Source organism: Microcebus murinus, chromosome 2, assembly GCF_040939455.1.
Source record: "Microcebus murinus isolate Inina chromosome 2, M.murinus_Inina_mat1.0, whole genome shotgun sequence".
Lineage (NCBI taxonomy): Eukaryota > Metazoa > Chordata > Mammalia > Primates > Cheirogaleidae > Microcebus > Microcebus murinus.
This window is the reverse complement of record NC_134105.1, coordinates 91,372,263-91,393,724: the sequence shown is the minus strand read 5'-3', so window position 1 is coordinate 91,393,724 and position 21,462 is coordinate 91,372,263. Positions and strand designations below refer to the sequence as shown.

Sequence of the window (21,462 nt, the reverse complement as noted above, 5' to 3'; positions counted from 1 at the left end):
TAGATCTTTAATGTCTAGAATGTCTTCTAAAAAGCCTTGCAATTTGAGAAGTTTCTCTTTAGATCTCATAAATTTTTTGCCTTGTACTGAAGAGAGAGAATGGTGAATAATACTCTTTAATGCCAGAGAGGCAGTACTCAATTTTAATATTCTTTTGTGGCTTGTCTGGCACTAGTGAAACAAACAAGAAAACAAAACAACTTAGTTTTCTTATTGGAGATAATTTCATAATGAAATTCAGACTCATTCAAGGGGTTTTTATTAAATAATTACTGTTGTGTACAAGAAATTATTAGAAAGAGATGAAGAAATATATATTTTAAAATATGGCTTGAAAACTTATGAGAATAAAACTTTAAAATTAAACATTATCATATCACTCTGTTGTCTCTAGTCCTCAAAGATGTTTTTTATATGAAACTATGTATGATGTTAATTATTTATAGGAGTGAATAGCTCAACCCAGCTTTTTGCAAGAAAAGGAAAAGCTTTCTGTGTTGCTTATCTTTCTCTTAATGAATTGTAATCCACTTATTCACCCTATTTGGATTCAGAATACTGGCAGTAAAGTAGATTGTAGTAGAAATACCACCTATTGTATTCAAATACTCATTTATATTCAAAGTATTAAATAACATGATAAAACCCTGATAACACACTTGTTTGTAATTTTAATCCAGCCAGTACATTGCTTCTTCAGATTCTGGAACAAGGTAGGTTATATATTAATAAATTGAAACTGCCCACATAGATCTTGTTTTGTTGACTATATTTTGGGTTGCTATAGAAAACAGAATATATACAGTTATTTATTCCAGGATATAACCTGGAATTCTGCCAAGCAGAACCCATCATTGGTGGATATAACCTCTGACTTCCCTTTCTTCATTACTACTCACATTGTTATGTTTTATAAAATGTCCAGTGGGCCTATATTTGACCAAGCAAAAAATCAGTTAACATGTGAAAGGGACATAGGACTCTCAACATAGACAAACAATAGCCAGTTTTTCAGTCCGTGAGAAGGCAGCAAAAACGAAGCACTAAAGAAGTCAATTCGAAACCAGCCTGGGCAAGAGCAAGACCCGTCTCTACTATAAATAGAAAGAAATCAATTGGCCAACAAATATATATATATAGAAAAAATTAGCCAGGCATGGTGGTGCATGCCTGTAGTCCCAGCTACTCGGGAGGCTGAGGCAGCAGGATTGCTTGAGCCCAGGAGTTTGAGGTTGCTGTGAGCTAGGCTGATGCCATGGCACTCACTCTAGCTTGGGCAACAAAGTGAGACTCTGTCTCAAAAAAATAAAGGCAAAATTCAGTGAGGTAGTAGTAGCTCCAAAAGGGAGACTGATCAGACAAATTGTGTGCCAAAAGTTGTATTCAGTAATTTTTTTTTCTTTATTAGAACAAAACAAAACCTTAAGTTTAAAGCATTTAGAGTTTTCAAAGTGCTGCCAAGAAGCATTAAGTAAGATGTCATGGAGGAAATTACACTGTGTGGCAAGGTGTACTCAGAAAAACATTAAGGATATTACCTTAGTGTTAGAGAAAATTAGAGAAAGCATCAGTTAATGAAAAGCCATTTCATTTTTACAATTTACTAAATGCTTATCTTGCATCACATTAATTTGCAAGTTTGGAATAAAATTGTGCTATCTTTATACCTTTAACGTGGTTTTTAGGACTAAAATATCCTAAAGCAATTGCCCCTTGATGACTGGCCAGTATGTCCTTTTCTCCCCAGGGAATCATGCAGTTGACTTTCTCGTCCCCTCTTTGTCCACTTAAAACTTACATTGCCTGAAATGTGATTATAATTTGAACTAATTATACATACTTTTTTTTTTTTTTTTTGAGACAAAGTCTCGCTTTGTTGCCTAGGCTAGAGTGAGTGCCATGGCGTCAGCCTAGCTCACAGCAACCTCAATCTCCTGGCTCAAGCAATCCTTCTGCCTCAGCCTCCCAAGTAGCTGGGACTACAGGCATGCGCCACCATGCCCGGCTAATTTTATATATATATATTAGTTGGCCAATTAATTTCTATTTATAGTAGTGACGGGGTCTCGCTCTTGCTCAGGCTGGTTTCGAACTCCTGACCTCGAGCAATCCACCTGCCTCAGCCTCCCAGAGAGCTAGGATTACAGGCGTGAGCCACCACGCCCGGCCTATACATACATTCTTTAAAAGTTCTTTACCTTATCCTCCTCTACTTCCATTCCCTTTACAGTGGGCCTTATCAGATTCTCTCTTATTTTTTCCTTACCTCCTTTCATATGGTTTTTGAGACACACAAAAAAAAGCCTCAATCTTTGCTAATAAATATGAGAAGCACTAGTGGTACACAGTATCAAGGAAAAGGAAACTTGTAAGTATACTAGTGACTTGTAAGTATGTGACTAATGTAATAAAGAATTGGCTCTACTAACCTCTGAAAGCTTTGAAATATCCATAGAAGTTATTTTCCAATCTCTAAACACCCTTGTCTGCCTCCTTATCACCATAAATGAGTATATTTATCCTTTATCCAAAATATTAAAGAAACCTAAACTAATTTGATTTCATAGTTTTTGTTTTAGTTAATTATGCTATTATTTTCTACAGTGTATTAAAGACATTTATGTATGTTCTTTGTTGCATGACTTTGAGAAGTACCTCAGGTGCCTAATTGAGGTGGGAAAATGCTCTGGAAATCAGGAATTCAAAGTGAGAAGTAAAAATGAATTTGCCACTACTTTTGACCAGGTGTCCACCTTTTACCCAAGAATCTTAATGCTCAGTCCTAAATAACCCACAGTCCTGTTACATTGGAGAGTGAGCCACTTTTTATTCACCTGACATGAAATACTTGATGAACTTAATGTAGACAAACTACAAATGTTGATTATTGTCTACCTTAAAATAAACCATCCTTAACATATACTGAGAATATTGGCACTTTATCTTCTTAATATTGGTGTGGTTCTTAGTTTAATACATTTGCCACAAAGTGCTATGGAAGAGTGAAAAAATAGGCCCCTTGTTACACTACAGTAAGGGAGTAGGAATTGGTAGAATCTTAAGGGCAAGTTGGCATTATGAGTACAAAACCATAGCATTTTGCAGAAATTGTATGTCTAAAAATGTATCCTAAATTTCTCATTCACCATAGTAGTGTTTATAAAAAGAAAAAACACAGAGAAGCAACCTAAGTATGCAATAGTAATTTATTAAAGTATGGTACAGCTATAGAGTAGAATACCACTATTGAAAAACAGTATTGTAGAACTAGACACATAGAAAAATGTTTCTGATATTAAATAGAAAAAGCAGGCTCTTAAACAACATAAATATACACACACATACATAAATATCCCATATATATGTTTATACTTACGTATGACTATCCTAGAAGGAAGTCTAAGGCAGTGGTCCCCAACCATTTTGGCACCAGGGACCAGTTTCATGGAAGACAGTTTTTCCACAAACAGGCGGTTGGGGGGATGATTCAAGTGCGTTAGATTTATCATGCAGTCAAACCTGTCTGCTAATGATAATCTGTATTTGCAGCCGCTCCCCAGTGCTAGCGTCACCGCCTCAGCTCCACCTCAGATCATCGGGCATTAGAGTCTCAAAAGAGCACCGCAACCTAGATCCCTCGTGTGCATGGTTTACAGTAGGTTTCTCACTCCTATGAGAATCTAAGCTGCTGCTTATTTGACAGGAGACGAGCATATGTGGTGATCTCAGCGACTGGGAGCGGATGGGAAACTTCACTAGCTCCCTGGTGCTCACCTGCTGTGCTGCTGGGTTCCTAACAGGCCAGGACAGGGATTTGGGGGTGGGGGTTCACTTAGGGACCACAGGTCTAAGGAATTTACATCAAACTGTGAATAACTTATATGAGGATGGTAGAATGACAGGTAAAATTTATTTTCACACATGTGTATCTTCTAAGATTTCTGTGATTAACATGCATAATTTTTCATCTTTTAAAACTTTGCTACTTGTGTTTTCCATCCCTCCCTCCCCTCCCTCCCTTCCTCCTTTCCTTCCTTCCTTCCCTTCCCTTCCCTTCCCTTCCCCTTCCTTCCTTCCTTCCTTCCTTCCTTCCTTCCTTCCTTCCTTCCTTCCTTCCTTCCTTCCTTCCTTCCTTCCTTCCTTCCTTCCTTCTTTTCCTTCCTTCCTTCTTTTCCTTTCTTTCTTTCTTTCTTTCTTTCTTTCTTTCTTTCTTTCTTTCTTTCTTTCTTTCTTTCTTTCTCTCTTTCTCTCTTTCTCTCTTTCTCTCTTTCTCTCTTTCTCTCTTTCTCTCTTTCTCTCTTTCTCTCTTTCTCTCTTTCTTTCTCTTTCTTTCTCTCTCTCTCTCTTTCTCTCTTTCTCTCTTTCTCTCTTTCTTTCTCCCTTCCTTCCCTTTCCTTCCCTTTCCTTCCTTCCTTTCTTTCTTTTTTTTTCTTTCTTGAGACAGAGTCTCACTCTTGCCTGGGCTAGAGTCTGTGGTGTCAAGTAGCTCACAGCAACCTCAAACTCTTGGGCTCAAGCGACCCTCCTTCCTCAGCCTCCTGGGTAGCTGGGACTACAGGCACACGCCACCGTGCCCCCCTAATTTTTTCTGTTTTTAGTTGTTTGACTAATTTCTTTCTATTTATAGTTGAGATGGGGTCTCGTTCTTGCTCAGGCTGATCTCTAACTCCTGAGCTCAAGCAATCCTCCTGTCTCGGCCTCCCAGAGTGCTAGGATTACAGGTGTGAGCCACCATGTGCCTTTGTGTTTTCTTAATAAGAAAGTAATACATGTTCATTGGAACAAGTTTTTCAACATAGGTATATTGAAAGAAGATATTATCTCCCCCTTTCATCCTCCAGCAATGTAATATCTTGTGTGTGCTTATTAGAGCATATTTATTCAGTTTACTTTTACTTACTTATTTTCTTTCTTCCCCAGAATCTAAGCCCCATGAATGCAAGGACCATGTCTGTCATTGTATACTGCTTTCACTCCAGGCACTCAAATTTTGTTGAGTTGAATGAATGGGAAAAATGTTTAGTGTGTATCCTGATATACTTTTAAAAAATGATTGTACAGGTCTATGATGTATAATTTAAAAAATCTTGCAATATTGATTGCAAAAATAATCAAATGGAATTTGATATTCAGGACATTGACAGTCGATCTTTTGCTGTCATGATCCTAACATACTGCTTTTGTATGAATCTATCTTTATTAGCTAATGAAGTACACCCCGTTCTTTATTGCATTAATAAAAACTAACCCTTGTTCTTTGGGATTATAAGTCTCATAAAGAAATTTATACCGTAGTTTGTAGTGGGATAGTAAAAAGGAAGGATGAAATGTCTAAGGAATGCAGTATGGTACTTAAGAAATTGTTATGGCCAAGAATAGAGAATTAATATGTTATTATAAGACTGTTCTTTTCCACCTTGGATGGTATATTTAATTGCTTATTGGCTTTATTTTTTTTTTTCTTTTTGAATTAGTATTCACTAGTAGCATGTGAAACTGTTTCATGCTGTGTCTCCTTGGAAGAATTAGAGCCATAATCCTAGTAATAAAAGATGTTAACTTGGGTTTCATTGTTTATTTTTGTTTGCTATTTGTCAGATGAAGTAAAAATAGTTACTATTTTTATAATAGTAAAATTTTAACAGGCATTTCACAATTTTTCATGTAGGCTTGAGGTTCAAGTTGAATTATTAAAGGGAGAAATATTTTTTATTGGAATTTGTGCATGTAGTTTGTAAATCAGACTTAAAAGTAAGTAGAAGCTTGATTTTCTTGCTTTGAAAATTCTTATTTTCAATTTAAAATGCATATTATTTTGGCTGGGCACAGTGGCTCACACCTGTAATCCCAGCAACTCTGGAGGCTGAGGTGGAAGGATTACTTGAGGCCAGGAGTTCAAGACCAGCCTGGGCAATATAGCAAGATCCTGTCTCTAAAAATATGAAAAACAATTAGCTGGGTGTGGTGGTGCATACCCGTATCCTAGGTACTTGGGAGGCTGAGATAAAGAGGATCACTTGAGCCCAGACTCACAGAGTTCAAGACTGCACAGAGCTATGATCACACCACTGTACTGTAGCCTGCCTGGGCAACTGAGCAAGACCTCACCTCTTAAGTAAGTAAATAAATAAATAACATGCATATTATTTAATATCTGTCAATAATCTTATCTTTTCTATAAGTCCACAAATTGATGAATTAATTTTGAGAGAAAGTACACTGAGGTGGGAAGAAGAAGAGGTAAATATTAAAAGAAACTGGCCGGGCGCGGTGGCTCATGCCTGTAATCCTAGCACTCTGGGAGGCCGAGGAGGGAGGATTGCTCAAGGTTAGGAGTCTAAACCAGACTGAACAAGAGCGAGACCCTGTCTCTACTATAAATAGAAATTAATTGGCCAACTAATATATATAGAAAAACTTAGCCGGGCATGGTGGCACATGCCTGTAGTCCCAGCTACTCGGGAGGCTGAGGCAGAAGGATCACTTGAGCCCAGGAGTTTGAGGTTGCTGTGAGCTAGGCTGATGCCATGGCATTCACTCTAGCCTGGGCAACAAAGCAAGACTCTGTCTCAAAAAAAAAAAAAAAGAAAGAAAGAAAGAAACCCTCAACATGGAAACCAGAACCCGCAATTGGTAGTTTCCACATACTTTCATACAAGTACAGTCTTTTTTTTTTTTTTTGAGACAGAGTCTCACTCTGTTGCCCTGGCTAGAGTGCCGTGGCCTCAGCCTAGCTCACAGCAACCTCAAACTCTTAGGCTCAGATGATCCTCCTGCCTCAGCCTCCCCAGTAGCTGGGACTACAGGCATGCGCCACCACGCCCAGCTAATTTTTTCTATTTTTAGTAGAGATGGGGTCTTGCTCTTGCTCAAGCTGGCTATCTTTTATACCCCCTCACCTTTCTTCTATAAAATTATGCTTAATTGGTTGAACAGGTGCCATAAGTCATTGTTGTACAAGAGAATTAAGAATGTTTGATACAGGCTGGGTGCGGTGTTTCAGGCCTGTAATCCTAGCACTCCAGGAGGCCGAGGCGGGTGGATTGCTTGAGGTCAGGAGTTCGAAACCAGCCTGAGCAAGAGCGAGACCCCGTCTCTACTAAAAATAGAAAGAAATTAATTGGACAACTGAAATTATATACAAAAAATTAGCCAGGCATGGTGGCGCATGCCTGTAGTCCCAGCTACTCAGGAGACTGAGGCAGGAGGATTGCTTGAGCCCAGGAGTTTGAGGTTGCTGTGAGCTAGGCTGATGCCACGGCACTCACTCTAGCCTGGGCAACAAAGTGAGACTCTGTCTCAAAAAAAAAAAAAAAAACATGTTTGATACAGATTCAGATTATTGAACATGACATTGGCTGAGATTGACAAAAGAAGATTAAGTAAATACACACGTGTGTGTATATATATTCACTTTAAGTTTGTTTAAGTTTGCATGTTATTTTGCCCACTTGTAAATATGGTCAACTTCATCAGTTCTCCATACTACTTTAATCCTCATTTCTAAAACAACTACTATATAAGAAAATTTGGATTGACATTTGTAAAATTGAGATCACAATGATAGCATCATGGGTTTATTATAGAATATTAGACAAAGTCAAGGTAAATTAATTGGAATTATACATTAACATAGGTCCAGTAAAGAAGAAATGTAAGTGAAAATTGATTCTTACATGGGTATAGTGTAAGAATTTTCTTAATGAACTTTAGTTGAAGTTGCAAATAGAAAGCCAGAATTTTCCATTTATTTATCATTTATTGAAATTGCTTTCCTGGCTTTGTTCACAGTACAACCAAAGTAGCTCTAACTGCTGAAATGTGGATTGCCAGGAAGCCATCTAGGAAAACTTAACTAGTTTCATCAAAAAAGCTAGGAATATTTATAATGCACCTAATTTGGTAGTAGCACTAAATTCCGTTCTCTGGCAATTTTCTCAAGGCTGGTTCTTTATGTCCACATGCCTTCATGTTAGTTGCAACTTTGTGTTTCTGCCTTTTCAAAAAAGTTCAGCCTTGTGGCTTACTTGTCTTAGCTGAGCAAATCTAGCTGGAATAATATTTAGCAAAGATCCTTCAGAAACTCATTCACAAGGTAAAAAAGTGTTGTACTTGAACAATATGTACATAAGACTGCAGTGCACAGAGAGAAGTGTCAGGCTGGGAATTAAGAGATATTAATTGTTTATGCTGGAGAAACCTTCCTTCTCAACCTCCTATACCTCCTTCTGTCTTATTTCAGGTGGTGAAAGGGCCCTGAGATCTAACAAACACCCTCTCTTTCATCACATATCCTGTAGCACATGATATATTTACTTCAAACGCACAGGGCTTTTCTAGATCACAGTAGAAATGAGGACAGTTAGAAATGTTAGCGTTCATCTGTTTTGTGGTGCTCTAGACTCCTGACAGATGTGCATTGTGAGCTTTCTTGGTAAAAACTTTGAACAAATCCTGATTTTGGATAAAGAATGTATTCCAAGAAAATATATGGTATTTAGGACTGTAAGAAAATGTGAGAACTATAGGGAATAAACCTGATAACCCAAGAACTCTTAGAGGAAAATAAATTATTATTTTGAATCATTGCATGTTCTTTTAACTGACTATTAATAGTAAATTTGACATCCTTGATCAGAATTATTTTATTAAGTGAGAGGCTGTATATATACATAATTTTTATCAAAGCATAAAATATGTACAGTTTAAGTAGAATTTAAGTGACAGTGAAAAATAGTAGTGCATTCTGCACCATCTCACACCATCCTTCCCTGTATACATGTGCGTCAGCTTTTTCTATAGTTAATAAATCCATGTTGTACATCAGAATTTATTGTAGCACTTGAAAAAACGTTGCTTAACCCACAGAGATCCTGATTCAGTTGAATGCACCAAGATGGTGTGCAATCTGAATAAACCACTAGGTATCAATTTAGTCACTTTTGTGATCAAATAGAATTAATGACTTAAAACAGCCATTCTCAAGCTGAGCACACATGGTGGTGCATACCTGTAATCCCAGCACTTGGGGAGGCTGAGGCAAGAGGATCGTGCTTCACGCCAGGAGTTAAGAGTCCATCCTGGGCAACACAGTGAGACCCCCATCTGTACAAAACATTTTAAAAATTTAAAAATTAGCTGGGCTTGGTGTCACATGCCTGTAATCCTGGCTACTGGGGGTGGGGTGGAGAGGTGTTGCAAAACGCTTAAGTCTAGGAGTTGGAGGCTATGATCAGGCCACTGTACTCCAATCAGGGCAACAGAACACGGCACTCTCTACTAAATAAATACATACATACATTCATACATACAAACAAACCATTCCCAAAGTGTGGTTTGTGGACCCCCTCAAGGACCTCAAGGCTCTGTCAGGGTTGGGATCCTTAGATTCTACCTTGTAACTAATCATTAAGAAAAACTAATCATTAAGAAAAAAATCACTTCTGAAGTTTTAGTGTGGTATCAAAGCAGAATATCCCCAATTATCTGAAAAAGGCTATTAAAACAGTCTGCTTTTCCAACTGCATTTCTGTTTAAGTTTCCCTTAGACCAAAACCTTTTTGAGATTTGCTGGTTAATTGGGGGCGGGAGGTGGGGTTGAAGGGAGCATGAAAGTGAGTTTTTATTTAGAACAAAAAGAGAAATAATAAATCACTCATTTTAAAAAGCCGACCCAGTGAACAACATAAAAACCCAGGAAAATAAGGTGATTTTATGAATTTGACACGTCTCTGTCTCTAATATTTTTATCCCATGATGTTTGCATACTGTCATCTTTCTTTTTAAACTGTTTTATTTAGGTATGATTGACACACAAAAACCTGTGGATATTTAATGTATACAACTTAATGTGTTTGGAGATAAGTGTACACCTGTGAAATCATGATCACTGTAAATACCATAAACTTATCACCTCCAGAAGTTTCCTCTTACCTCCTTTGGTGGTTTGTTTTGTTTTGGTTTTTTTGTCTTGTGTTAAGATAACATAGATCTACATTCTTACCAAATTTTTAAGAATTCAATACAATATGGTTAATAATAGGCCCTATATTGTATAGTATATCTCCAGGATTTATTATTATTATTGCATTACAGAAACTCTGTGCCCTTTAACCAAAACCTTCCCATTTCTCTTCTCCCTATCCCCTGGCAATCACCATTCTACTCTATGCTTCTGTGATTATTTTAGATGACACATATGACATCATTCAGTGTTTATTTTTCTGGGTCTGCCTTACTACACTTAACAAATGTCCTCCAGGTCATCTATGTTGTCAAAAATGGCAGGATTTCCTTCATTCTTTTTTTATTTTAGCGAATTATGGGGGTACAAGTGTTAAGGTTATGTATATTGCCCATGCCCCCCTCCCCCCTCAAATACCCATTCCCTCCTCCCCCTCGCCACCTGCGTGACACCCGATAAATGTTATTCCTATATGTCCACTTAGGTGTTGATCTGTTAATACCAATTTGCTGGGGAGCACATGTGGTGCTTGTTTTTCCATTCTTGAGATACTTCACTTAGTAGAATGGGTTCCAGCTGTATCCAGGAAAATATAAGAGGTGCTATATCACCATTGCTTCTTAAAGCTGAGTAGTACTCCATGGTATATATACCACATTTTATTAATCCACTCATGAATTGATGGACACTTGGGTTGTTTCCACAGCTTTGCAATTGTGAATTGTGCTGCTCTAAACATTCGAGTGCAAGGATTTCTTTCAGTTTTAAGGCCAAATATTAATCATACTCCACTGTATGTACTACGTTTTCTTAATCCATTCATCTATAGATGAATATTTAGGTTATTTCTATGTCTTGGCTATTGTGCATAATGGCACAAAGACCATTAGAATGCAGATATCTCTTTGAGATCCAGATTTCAGTTCTTCTAGATATGTACCCCAGAGTATGACTGCTGAATCAAATGGTAGTTTTATTTTTAATTTTTTGAGGAATCTCCATATTTTCCATAGGAGCTGCACCAGTTTATATTCCCACCGACAGTGTACAAGGGTTTCCCTTTCTCTACATCCTCACCAACACTTGTTGTGAGATCCACAGTCTTAAAAAAAGAAATACACATGCTATTTATTGGTAGGATGATTTGACCATGTAAATAATTAAAAACTGGAAATTATTAACTAAAATGTTTACATTTTTAGAGATTTAAATGTGAGCTAAGCAAGATCTAGAATCAATTTTTATATACAGACTTAAAATCCTTTAAGCATTCTAATTAGCAAGTTGTTAATTTCTCTTAAAAGGGTAATATATTTAACTTACTATAATGTGGGTAGGATTTTCCCTGAATGATGGGGTATGTACACTGTCAGGTGGAAGTTTGTAGAGACAAGTTTACATTTTTTTAAATTTTCTTTATTGCAGTTTGATCAAAATTACACATTTCATAATTGCTGAGTATTTGGCTAGCCACTTCCATTATTATTATTATTATTATTTTTTTTTTTTTGAGACAGAGTCTCACTCTTTTGCCCAGGCTAGGGTGCCATGGCATCAGCCTAACTCACAGCAACCTCAAACTCTTGGGCTCAAGCGATCCTACTGCCTCAGCCTCCTAAGTAGCTGGGACTACAGGCATGCGCCACCATGCCCAGCTAATTTTTTCTATATATATTAGTTGGCCAATTAATTTCTTTCTATTTTTAGTAGAGACTGGGGTCTCGCTTTTGCATAGACTGGTTTCCAACTCCTGACCTTGAGTGATCCTCCCGCCTCAGCCTCCCAGAGTGCTAGGATTACAGGTGTGAGCCACTGTGCCGGCCTAGCCATTTCCATTAGTTATATTTCTATTTTCACTGGTACTTTCTGTTTGATTTTTTTATTGTCATTTCTTCACTGTATTCAGTTTCAAAGTGGAAAAGAAGGCAAAAGAAGGTAAGGTTTCCTAGCCCTTGAATTTGGAAAGTTAACTTGGTGGTTCTGTAGGCCATAAAGCTGGAGTAAGGCTAGTTTTAAAGAGCAGGAGGTTAGCTACTTTAGAAACAAAAGTTTCAGTAAATCACCCTTTCTGGATTTGAATGTTTCCATGTGAATTTGAAACCTAAAACTAGTTTACACGTAGTAACAGATTCTTTCAAGATTGTTAATTTTAGATACTTTCTGCCTCTTTTAAATTCACAAATTGGCCGTTGTCATTTTAGGAAATGACAGTAGCTTTGTTTTAAATGTTGATGGGGACAGTGTAGGGAACATAATGAATACTGTTTCCAAGGGCTTTTGTAGCTCTTCTCTTCTGGAGGAAGGCCAGGACTTGGGGGGTATAGAGCACAACTTTGGCTTTCCAGATTAGTTTACTAGCATAATTCCTAAGAGTTATGAGAAAAGGAGAAAGGTCAGAAAATCTAGAAGGTGATTCTTGTCATCACCATCATTACCAAGAAAAATTAGGGTTATTGTTTCCTATTATCCTTTATGAGGTGAATTGAGAACTTTTCTCATCAACCTATCACTGTGTTTTTTAATCCCCTCATCACTTTTAGGCAATAGTGGCTAAGCTGATAGGAAGGCTACAGTGCACATTGTTAGGATTAAAATCTTAAACTTTAGTCCCTTTTAGCCTCTGGACTTTAGCATACAAAGAATGCATGTGCTCTCATTTCTCAATGAGACTGAATGCTGTGAAAGGGTGCCTGCTCTGGTAATTTACTTTTTGAATGGGCTCTTCTGTTTATAGCTGAGACTTGCTATAAAGTTTGAAAGGAAATAATGTGCTTAATGATATTACTGATTTTTTTCCTATTATGTACCATCAGAATTTTTCAACTAAACAGGGATAACCATTTGTTAAATGGTGGCAAAATTGTGTTAAATCTTTGTCTGGTTTTTTGAAGTGTTCTTTTTTTCAAAATTATTTTGAATACTCTTATTTCTTACACTTTCTGCTTATTTTCCCTTTTGAGTCTTTTTAAAGCTTCTTGATGTTTTAGATCTAATTTTGACATTATGGAATGAGGTATTGTTAACTTGATGAGGCAAGTCTTAGTGACTAAAAATTTTAACTGCTTTAATTGGGACAAATCATAGCTGGCAGCTAAGCTCAAAGTTCAATCACGTCCAGCACGTATTAGCTGTTCCAGTCAGAGCTTGATGTGTTAAACAGCTCTACTGTCTGTGCGTGGGTGTCGTTCCGTATGCGTAAATATTCTGAGATGAATTAATCTTTTTAGTGGTTCTTTGATTGAAAACTTTCAAATGTTCTCTTTTTTTCAGACTTTAGCTGAAGGAAAAACTCACAAAATTCATGCATGGAGAAGTTCTGTTTAACATAATTTTAGAATCCACGCTGTTTCCATTAGCAGAACTGACCTGTTAAATGGCTTTTTATTATATTCATTCCAGTAAAAATTTTAGGAAGTCCTAACTTGTAAATATTTTTATCTTACCTGAATCACAGGACAAAAATCTTTACTCTTTAAGCTGGATTATATTTTTGAGGAAATTATTCTTCAGATCCTCAGAGTGAGATGTAATCTTAATTTAAAATCATCTCTCCTGAGAATGAATGCCTCAAATGTTCTACTTCTCCCTTTCCAGTTTGCCTTATCCAAAAGACTTTCCTCCCCACTACAAAAGAAAGATACCTCTCCTTAATCCCATTTCTTCCTGTGGTTCGCTGCCCCAGGCAACCAGGGCCCCAAAGGAAGGGAAAATTAAGAGAGAATCCCATGACAGAAATCCAAAAAGAGATTAGGTCAGAAATATTGGAGAGGGCATGACCTTATTCCATTTGGACAGCAAACTACTTTCTCTGTTAGAATTAGTATTAGAAAAATGAGATAATTATTACAGAGATGATATCAACACATTTATTCCAATTAAAATGAAGGGTGATTTTGTTTGACAGAAATCTATTTTACTTGATTGGTTTGAACATGAGGATGGGCCAATTAGGTTATACGGTAGGTATTTTTCATAAATTGAATCGGTTTAATCTTTAGTGCCAAACACAGCTAAGGAGAGAGCCAGAAGAAACCATCCAGAATGAATTACAGAGAAACAAAACAATGGAAAACACAGAAGAGAAAAAAAGTAGAGCTGATGACATAATATTATACCTAGAAAACCCCAAGGATTCAACCAAGAGACTCCTTGAACTGATAAATGAATTTGGTAAAGTCTCAGGATACAAAATCAACACACAGAAATCAGAGGCATTCATATACGCCAGCAACAGTACAAGTGAGAACCAAATCAAAGACTCAATTCCCTTCAAAATAGCAACAAAGAAAATAAAGTACCTAGGAATATGTTTAACTAAGGAGGTAAAAGACCTCTACAGGGAGAACTATGAAACACTGAAGAAAGAACTAGCAGAGGATGTAAACAGTTGGAAGAAAATACCATGCTCATGGGTCAGCAGAATCAACATTGTTAAAATGTCTATACTACCCAAAGTGACCTACAGAGTCAGTGCAATCCCTGTTAAAATACCATCATCATTTTTCACAGATATAGAAAAAATAGTTTTACGCTTTGTATGGAACCAGAGAAGACGCCATATAGCAAAATCAATCCTAGGCAATAAAAACAAAACCAGATTTCAAACTATACTACAAGGCTAAAGAAATTAAAACATCTTGTTATTGGCACAAGAACAGGGACATTGACCAGTGGAACAGAACAGAGAACTCAGATATAAAACCATCCTCATATAGCCAACTAATCTTTGACAAAGCAGACAAAAACATACACTGGGGAAAAGAATCCTTATTCAATAAGTGGTGCTGGGAAAACTGGATAGCCACATGTAGAAGACTGAAACAGGACCCACACCTTTCACCTCACACAAAAATCAACTCACGCTGGGTAACAGGCTTGAACATTAGGTATGAAACTGTTAGAATTCTAGAGGAAACGTTGGAAATACTCTTCTAGACATTGGCCTAGGCAAAGAATTTATGAAGAAGACCCCAAAGGCAATCACAGCAGCAACAAAAATAAATAAGTGGGACCTGATCAAATTAAAAAGCTTCTGCACGGTCAAGAGAGCAAACAGATAATCCACAGAATGGGAGAAAATTTCCGCAAGCTACACAACTGATAAAATGGCTAATAACTATAATTTATTTAGAACTCAGGAAAAACAGCAAGAAAAAAATCAAACAACCCTATCAAAAAATGGGCAAAGGTCATGAACAGAAACTTCTCAAAAGAAAACAGAGTAATGGCCAAAAAACATACGACAAAATGCTCAACATCTCTAATCATCAGGGAAATGCAAATCAAAACCACAATGAGATATCACTTAACTCCAGCGAGAATGACCTTTATCAAAAAGTCCCCAAACAATAAATGTTGGCGTGGATGCGGAGAGATGGGAACATTCATTCACTGCTGGTGGAACTGCAAACTAGTGCAACCTCTGTGGAAAGCAACATGGAGATACCTTAAAGCGATACAAGTAGATCTACCGTTTGATCCAGCAATTCCACTACTGGGCATCTACCCAGAAGATCAAAAGTCACTTTATGAAAAAGACACCTGCACTCGAATGTTTATAGCAGCACAATTCACAATTGCAAAGCTCTGGAAACAACCCAAGTGCTCATCAATTCATGAGTGGATTAATAAAATGTGGTATATGTATACCATGGAGTACTATTCATCTTTAAGAAACAATGGTGATAATAGCACCTCTTGTATTTTCCCGGATAGAGCTGGAACCCATTCTAAGTGAAGTATCTCAAGAATGGAAAAACAAGCACCACATGTACTCACCAGCAAATTGGTGTTAACAGATCAACAACTAAGTGGACATATAAGAAAAACATTTATCGGGTGTCGGGCGGGTGGGAGGGATCAGGAGGGGATGAATATATACAAACACCATGAGTGAGATATGCAACGTTTGGGGGATGGTTACACTTGAAGCTCTGACTCGGGGGAGGGGGAGCATGGGCAATATACGTAACCTTAACATTTGTACCTCCATGATATGATGAAATAAAAATAAATACATAAATAAAAAAGGAAAGTAGATACCATGGGAAGGTTCAACTCACAACCAAGTGGAGTCTCAGGAGTGGAAAGAGAGAACGGGGAAGAAGCAATATTTCAAGACAGTAGCTCAAAATTTTTCAAGATTGATGAGAAGTTTGTTTTGTCAGCTGATTATCTGTTAGTACTGTAATCTGTATTTTCTAAATAGTTGCTATTTAAGATGTTTCTTGTTTCCTCAAATGAGAATCCTTATTTATCAAATTTGTAATATTTGTAGCCAATTAACCCTTGAAAATTGCCTCTTGTTCACTCTCTATTCTCTTCTTACAAAGTCCCATTAGATAAATGTCAGATCCTCCCATTCTAAAGCCTTTTCTCTTATAGCTTCAGAATGAAGCGTTCCCTTTCTGCTGCATTCTGCCTAATTTCTTCAAACCTATTCCTCAGGTTTACTGATTCTGTATCCAGCCACATCCAATCTGCTAGTTAACCTGTTATTAATTTCATTAACTGTACTTTTCATTTCTAGAAGTTGTTTCAAATTGACTAATCTCTTTTGGTTGTATCTTGGTATTTTTCTAATGTTTTAAATGCCTTATTTCATGCCTATAGTCATTTAAATATTCATATTACAATATCTATAGTCCTCAAGTATCTAATCTGTTAGATTGGCTTTACTCATGGCCTTTGTCTATGGGAAATCTTTGCTAGCAAAATCAAAGATGGTATATCTTTGGAAGAACAACAAAGGTTTCCCACAGATAATCTGCCAAGCATGAGCTCCCAACTGGCCTGTAGTTGTGAATTCTCAGAAGAGAGAGTCTTCTATCTATCTTCTTTGCCACCTCTGCTTTGTCTTCTTCCTCTTTCTTTTCACCATGCAGATAAAGACAGAGAAATTTGCCTGCCATCTCCTTTTACTTCTGTGTTGTCTCCTTGTGTCACAGAACAAATATTATCCCCCTTGGCACTGTCCTTGAACTTTTTTGTATTTGATCACCCTTAGCTATAATTTACATACAATAAAATTTACCAATTTTAAATGTACAGCTTGATGAGTAACTACTGTCATCATAATGATATAGAGCATTTCCATCACCCAAAAGTCCTCTCAATGCCCATTGCAGTCAGTCTCCTCTTCCCAACCATTGGTGGCCACTGATCTGTTTTGTCCCATCCAAGTGTTAACCAGGCCCAGTCCTGCTTAGCTGCTGAGATCAGATGAGATCCAGCACATTCTCATCTCTGGCCTGTATTTATTGCTGTAATATGATCTGTGTGAAAGTAACCCAAAATGGATATGCTGATACACAGGATGAGTTTTAATATGGGGTGGAAGTTGGGTTAAATAAATTAAATGAGCGCTCCATGAAAAAACAGATAAGCTACCACCAAACATTCACTCCCATCTGCTCCTTATTAATAATCTAACAGAAAGTTTCATTTTCTAACCATGCTAATTCCTTAGTACTAGGTGACTTCAAGAAAAAGGAATATTTTTTTATTTCAAACTACTGTCTTTTGATATCATAATTCAAATTTGTGAATTTTAACTGTATTGGTTAGCTTTTTGCCTTTCTTGTCATATAATGGAGAAAAAATACCAAGGATCTAAGTAATTAGATAAAAGGAAACTTTTCTGACAGTTTTTCAGCCCATTAAATGAAAATCTTATGTGTTCAGAATTATCTTCTATTTTGTAAATTGCTACATATCTGGTGAGTCAGGTACCTATTTTATAATACTTTAATTCAGCCATAAATAAGAAAAGGTAAAAAGAAAGTATTGAAGAATACATTTTGGGAAAGGGGAAAAACGTATAATGGCTGTATTAAAACCTGACGTGTTTGTGTGTTACATAAATTTTACAAGTAGATAAGTCAAGTGAGACATTTAGTTACCTATGTATAGTAAGTTGAGGAATTGTGATTTTTTTTTTTTTTTTTTTTTTTTTTTTTGAGACAGAGTCTCATTTTGTTACCCTGGCTAGAGTGCCATGGCATCAGCCTAGCTCACAGCAACCTCAAACTCCTGGGCTCAAGCAATCCTCTGCCTCAGCCTCCCAGGTAGCTGGGACTATAGGCATGCACCAACATGCCTGGCTAATTTTTTCAACATATTTTTAGTTGGCCAATAAATTTCTTTCTATTTTTAGTAGAGACAGGGTCTTGCTCTTGCTCAGGCTGGTTTCGAACTCCTGACCTTGAGTGATCCTTCCGCCTTGGCTGCCCAGAGTGCTAGGATTACAGGAGTGAGCCACCACACCTGGCTGGAATTGTGATATTGACTGCCAAAATAAGTAGGCTTATTCAAAGTACAAAGGGTATATTTACTAAAAGGGATTTATCTCAGTTGTGGTTTCCTAAATGGTGAGAATCTATTTTCTTTTAAGCTACAGAAAAATTACAGGCAATACCATGACTCTAAGACCTTTATGGATAATGTCTTTATGATGTCTATTGGACAAGTAACATTGAAAAAACAATTCATTTATTCATTTACTTGAGATCTAGGTATAAAGTCCTGAAGGAAAAAAAACACTTTTCTTCTCTTAAACAGTTAACACTCACCCATATCACAGAACACTATGAGACAAGATGTGTGGGGTTTTTTTTTTTCCCCTGCGCACACCAAGCAATACAACAACAGACACCAAATTGGAGTATATATCCAGTAATCCAACACAATTCTGAACTTAACCACCTGAGTTAGAGTCAGATCCCAGGTTAAAGGCTCAGTTCCACATGACTGCCCCCCCTTCACACGCCAATCATAAGTGGTAGGTTGTCACCTATACTTCTGACTGACCAGTTATAAATTGGGATTCCTGCTACTCACTCTTTGGATTTGATTAATTTGCTAGGAAGGTTCCCAGAACTCAGGGAAATGCAGTTACCAGTTTATTATAAAGGATACATATGAATAGCCAGGTGAAGAGGTACGTAGGGTGAGATTTGAAAGAGTCCCCAAGTGCAGGAGCTTCTGCCCCTATGGAGTTAGAGTGTACCATCCTCCCTACACATGGATTCAATTGGTTCAAGAGTTGTTTTCTTTTTTGTTTTGTTTTTGAGATGGAGTCTCGTTGTGTTGCCTGGGCTAGAGTGCAGTGGCATCATTGTAGCTCACAGCAACCTCAAACTCCTAGGCTCAAGTGATCCCCCTGTCTTGGCCTCCTGAGTAGCTGGGACTACAGGCATGCATGGCTACACCCAGCTAATTTTTCTATTTTTTGTAGAGACAGGCTCTTGCTCAGGCTGGTCTCAAACTCCTGGCCTCAAGCGATCCTCCTGCCTTGGCCACCTCACCCAGCCCTGTTCGAGTTTTTATGGAGCTTAATTTCCAACTACCACCACCCCCTTCCTGGAGATTGGTAGATGGGGCTGAAGTTTCCCTCCTGTAATTACTTGGTCCTTCTAGTGACTGAAACTATCTAGGTCCCTTACCTGAAGTCAACCTCTTTAGCATAAACTCAAGTGTGATGAAAGGGCTTGTTATGAACAAAAGACACTTCTGTAACTTGGGAAACTCCAAGGGTTTTAGGAGTTCTGTGCAAAAACCAAATATTATAAAAAAGATGCTCCTATAATCTTTATAACTCAGGAAATTATAAGGGATTTAGGAGCTCTGCCAAGAATTGGAGATAAAGACTAAAAAATGTGTATTACTTCACAAAAGAGTTTTTGTGCTGATATACTAATTTAATTTTATATCTTTCAGATATTTGGATTTGAATTGCATTTTGGAATTCATCTACACTTAAAATGCCACCGGCAATTGGAGGTCCAGTTGGATACACCCCCCCAGATGGAGGCTGGGGGTGGGCAGTGGTAGTTGGAGCTTTCATTTCCATCGGCTTTTCTTATGCATTTCCCAAATCTATTACTGTCTTCTTCAAAGAGATTGAAGGGATATTCCATGCCACCACCAGTGAAGTGTCATGGATATCCTCTATCATGTTGGCTGTTATGTATGGTGGAGGTAAGTACCCATTAAAGCGTGCTATTTTAATTTTCTTTAAGCAGCCAGAATCTCTGTACCATATAACTTTAAAAAAAAACTTATTCAGGCCAGGCGTAGTGGCCCATGCCTGTAATCCTAGCACTCTGGGAGGCCGAGGTGGGCGGATCGCTCAAGGGCAGGAGTTGGAAACCAGCCTGAGCAAGAGCAGGACCCATCTCTACTAAAAATAGAAAGAAATTAATTGACCAACTAAAAATATAGAAAAAATTAGCTGGGCATGGTGGCACATGCCTGTAGTCCCAGCTACTTGGGAGGCTGAAGCAGAAGGATTGCTTGAGCCCAGGAGTTTGAGGTTGCTGTGAGCTAGGCTGACACCATGGCACTCTAGCCCGGGCAACAGAGTGAGACTCTGTCTCAAAAAAAAAAAAAAAAAAAAAAAAAAAAAATTCAGTGAGATGTTTTGAGTGTTATTTCTCAAAGTTTTGTGTTTAGAGTCACATTTTTCATTTTTGATAACAATGGCAACTCTTGCTGTGTTTGTTCCATTATAGTATTCCAAAACAGAGATGAGAAATGTGAGGAGCCCTGATTTACTTCAACTCAAGTATCATTGAGCTGAAAGAACTCTCATAAACATGATGTGTGGGCCGGTCACGATGGCTCACATCTGTAATCCTAGCACTCTGGGAGGCTGTGGTGGGCTAATTGCTCAAGGTCAGGAGTTTGAAACCAGCCTGAGCAAGAGCGAGACGCTGTCTCTACTAAAAACAGAAAGAAATTAATTGGCCAACTAATATATATAGAAAAAATTATCCGGGCATGATGGCACATGCCTGTAGTCCCCAGCTACTTGGGAGGCTGAGGCAGTAGGATTGCTTGAGCCCAGGAGATTGAGTTTGCTGTGAGCTAGGCTGATGCCACGGCACTCACTCTAGCCTGGACAACAAAGCGAGACTCTGTCTCAAAAAAAAAAAAAAGAATGTTGTGTGCACAACTAGTTTTTCTTGTTCTCTGCTAGACTCATGAAATGTAAACATACATATAGATTTTTAAAAATTGATATTGGAAGAATTAAAATAAATCAGTCTATCTGAATAGCAAAGTTCAGGGTCTCAGGTAAAATCTGTATATGCTGTTCCTTGTGATTTTGTGAGTCCTAAAAGGATTTCATTTATTTCCCTTCTGTTTCTTTGGCATGTTGTGAAGGAAATTCAAAGAGTAAGTTGCTCACTTAACATCATTTAAAATACTGTTTATTCAACAAGCCATGATTTTGGAAAAAAATAAAAAAAAATAAAAATAAAAATAAAATACTGTTTGTTTCACCTTGGGATATCAAACCACAATTTAACATGTAAAAGTCAAATCGTATCATAATACTATTTTTTTTTTTTTAATTTGGTGAGACAGAGTCTTTGTTGCCCCAGGTAGAGTGCAAAGGCATGATCATAGCTCACTGCAACCACAAACTCCTGGGCTCAGGCGATCGTCCTGCCTCAGCCTCCCGTGTAGCTGGGACTATAGGTGTGCACCACCAC

General features: G+C 37.6%; 1 protein-coding gene across 6 annotated transcripts in view; it reads left to right on the top strand.

Moving 5' to 3' along the window:
- SLC16A1 (solute carrier family 16 member 1) overlaps positions 1-21,462 on the top strand; it is a 102,029-nt gene that overhangs the window by 65,144 nt on the left and 15,423 nt on the right. For 4 of the 6 annotated variants that reach the window (XM_075999988.1, XM_075999989.1, XM_012778444.3 and 1 more), the window contains one exon: positions 19,682-19,942. In XM_075999988.1, coding sequence (XP_075856103.1) covers positions 19,726-19,942 — 217 coding nt within the window. In that variant the 5' untranslated portion in view covers positions 19,682-19,725. Of the gene's footprint in view, positions 1-3,622; positions 3,903-6,004; positions 6,116-19,681; positions 19,943-21,462 lie in introns of those variants that run through there. The other 2 variants (XM_075999990.1, XM_075999987.1) reach the window with 2 other exon arrangements.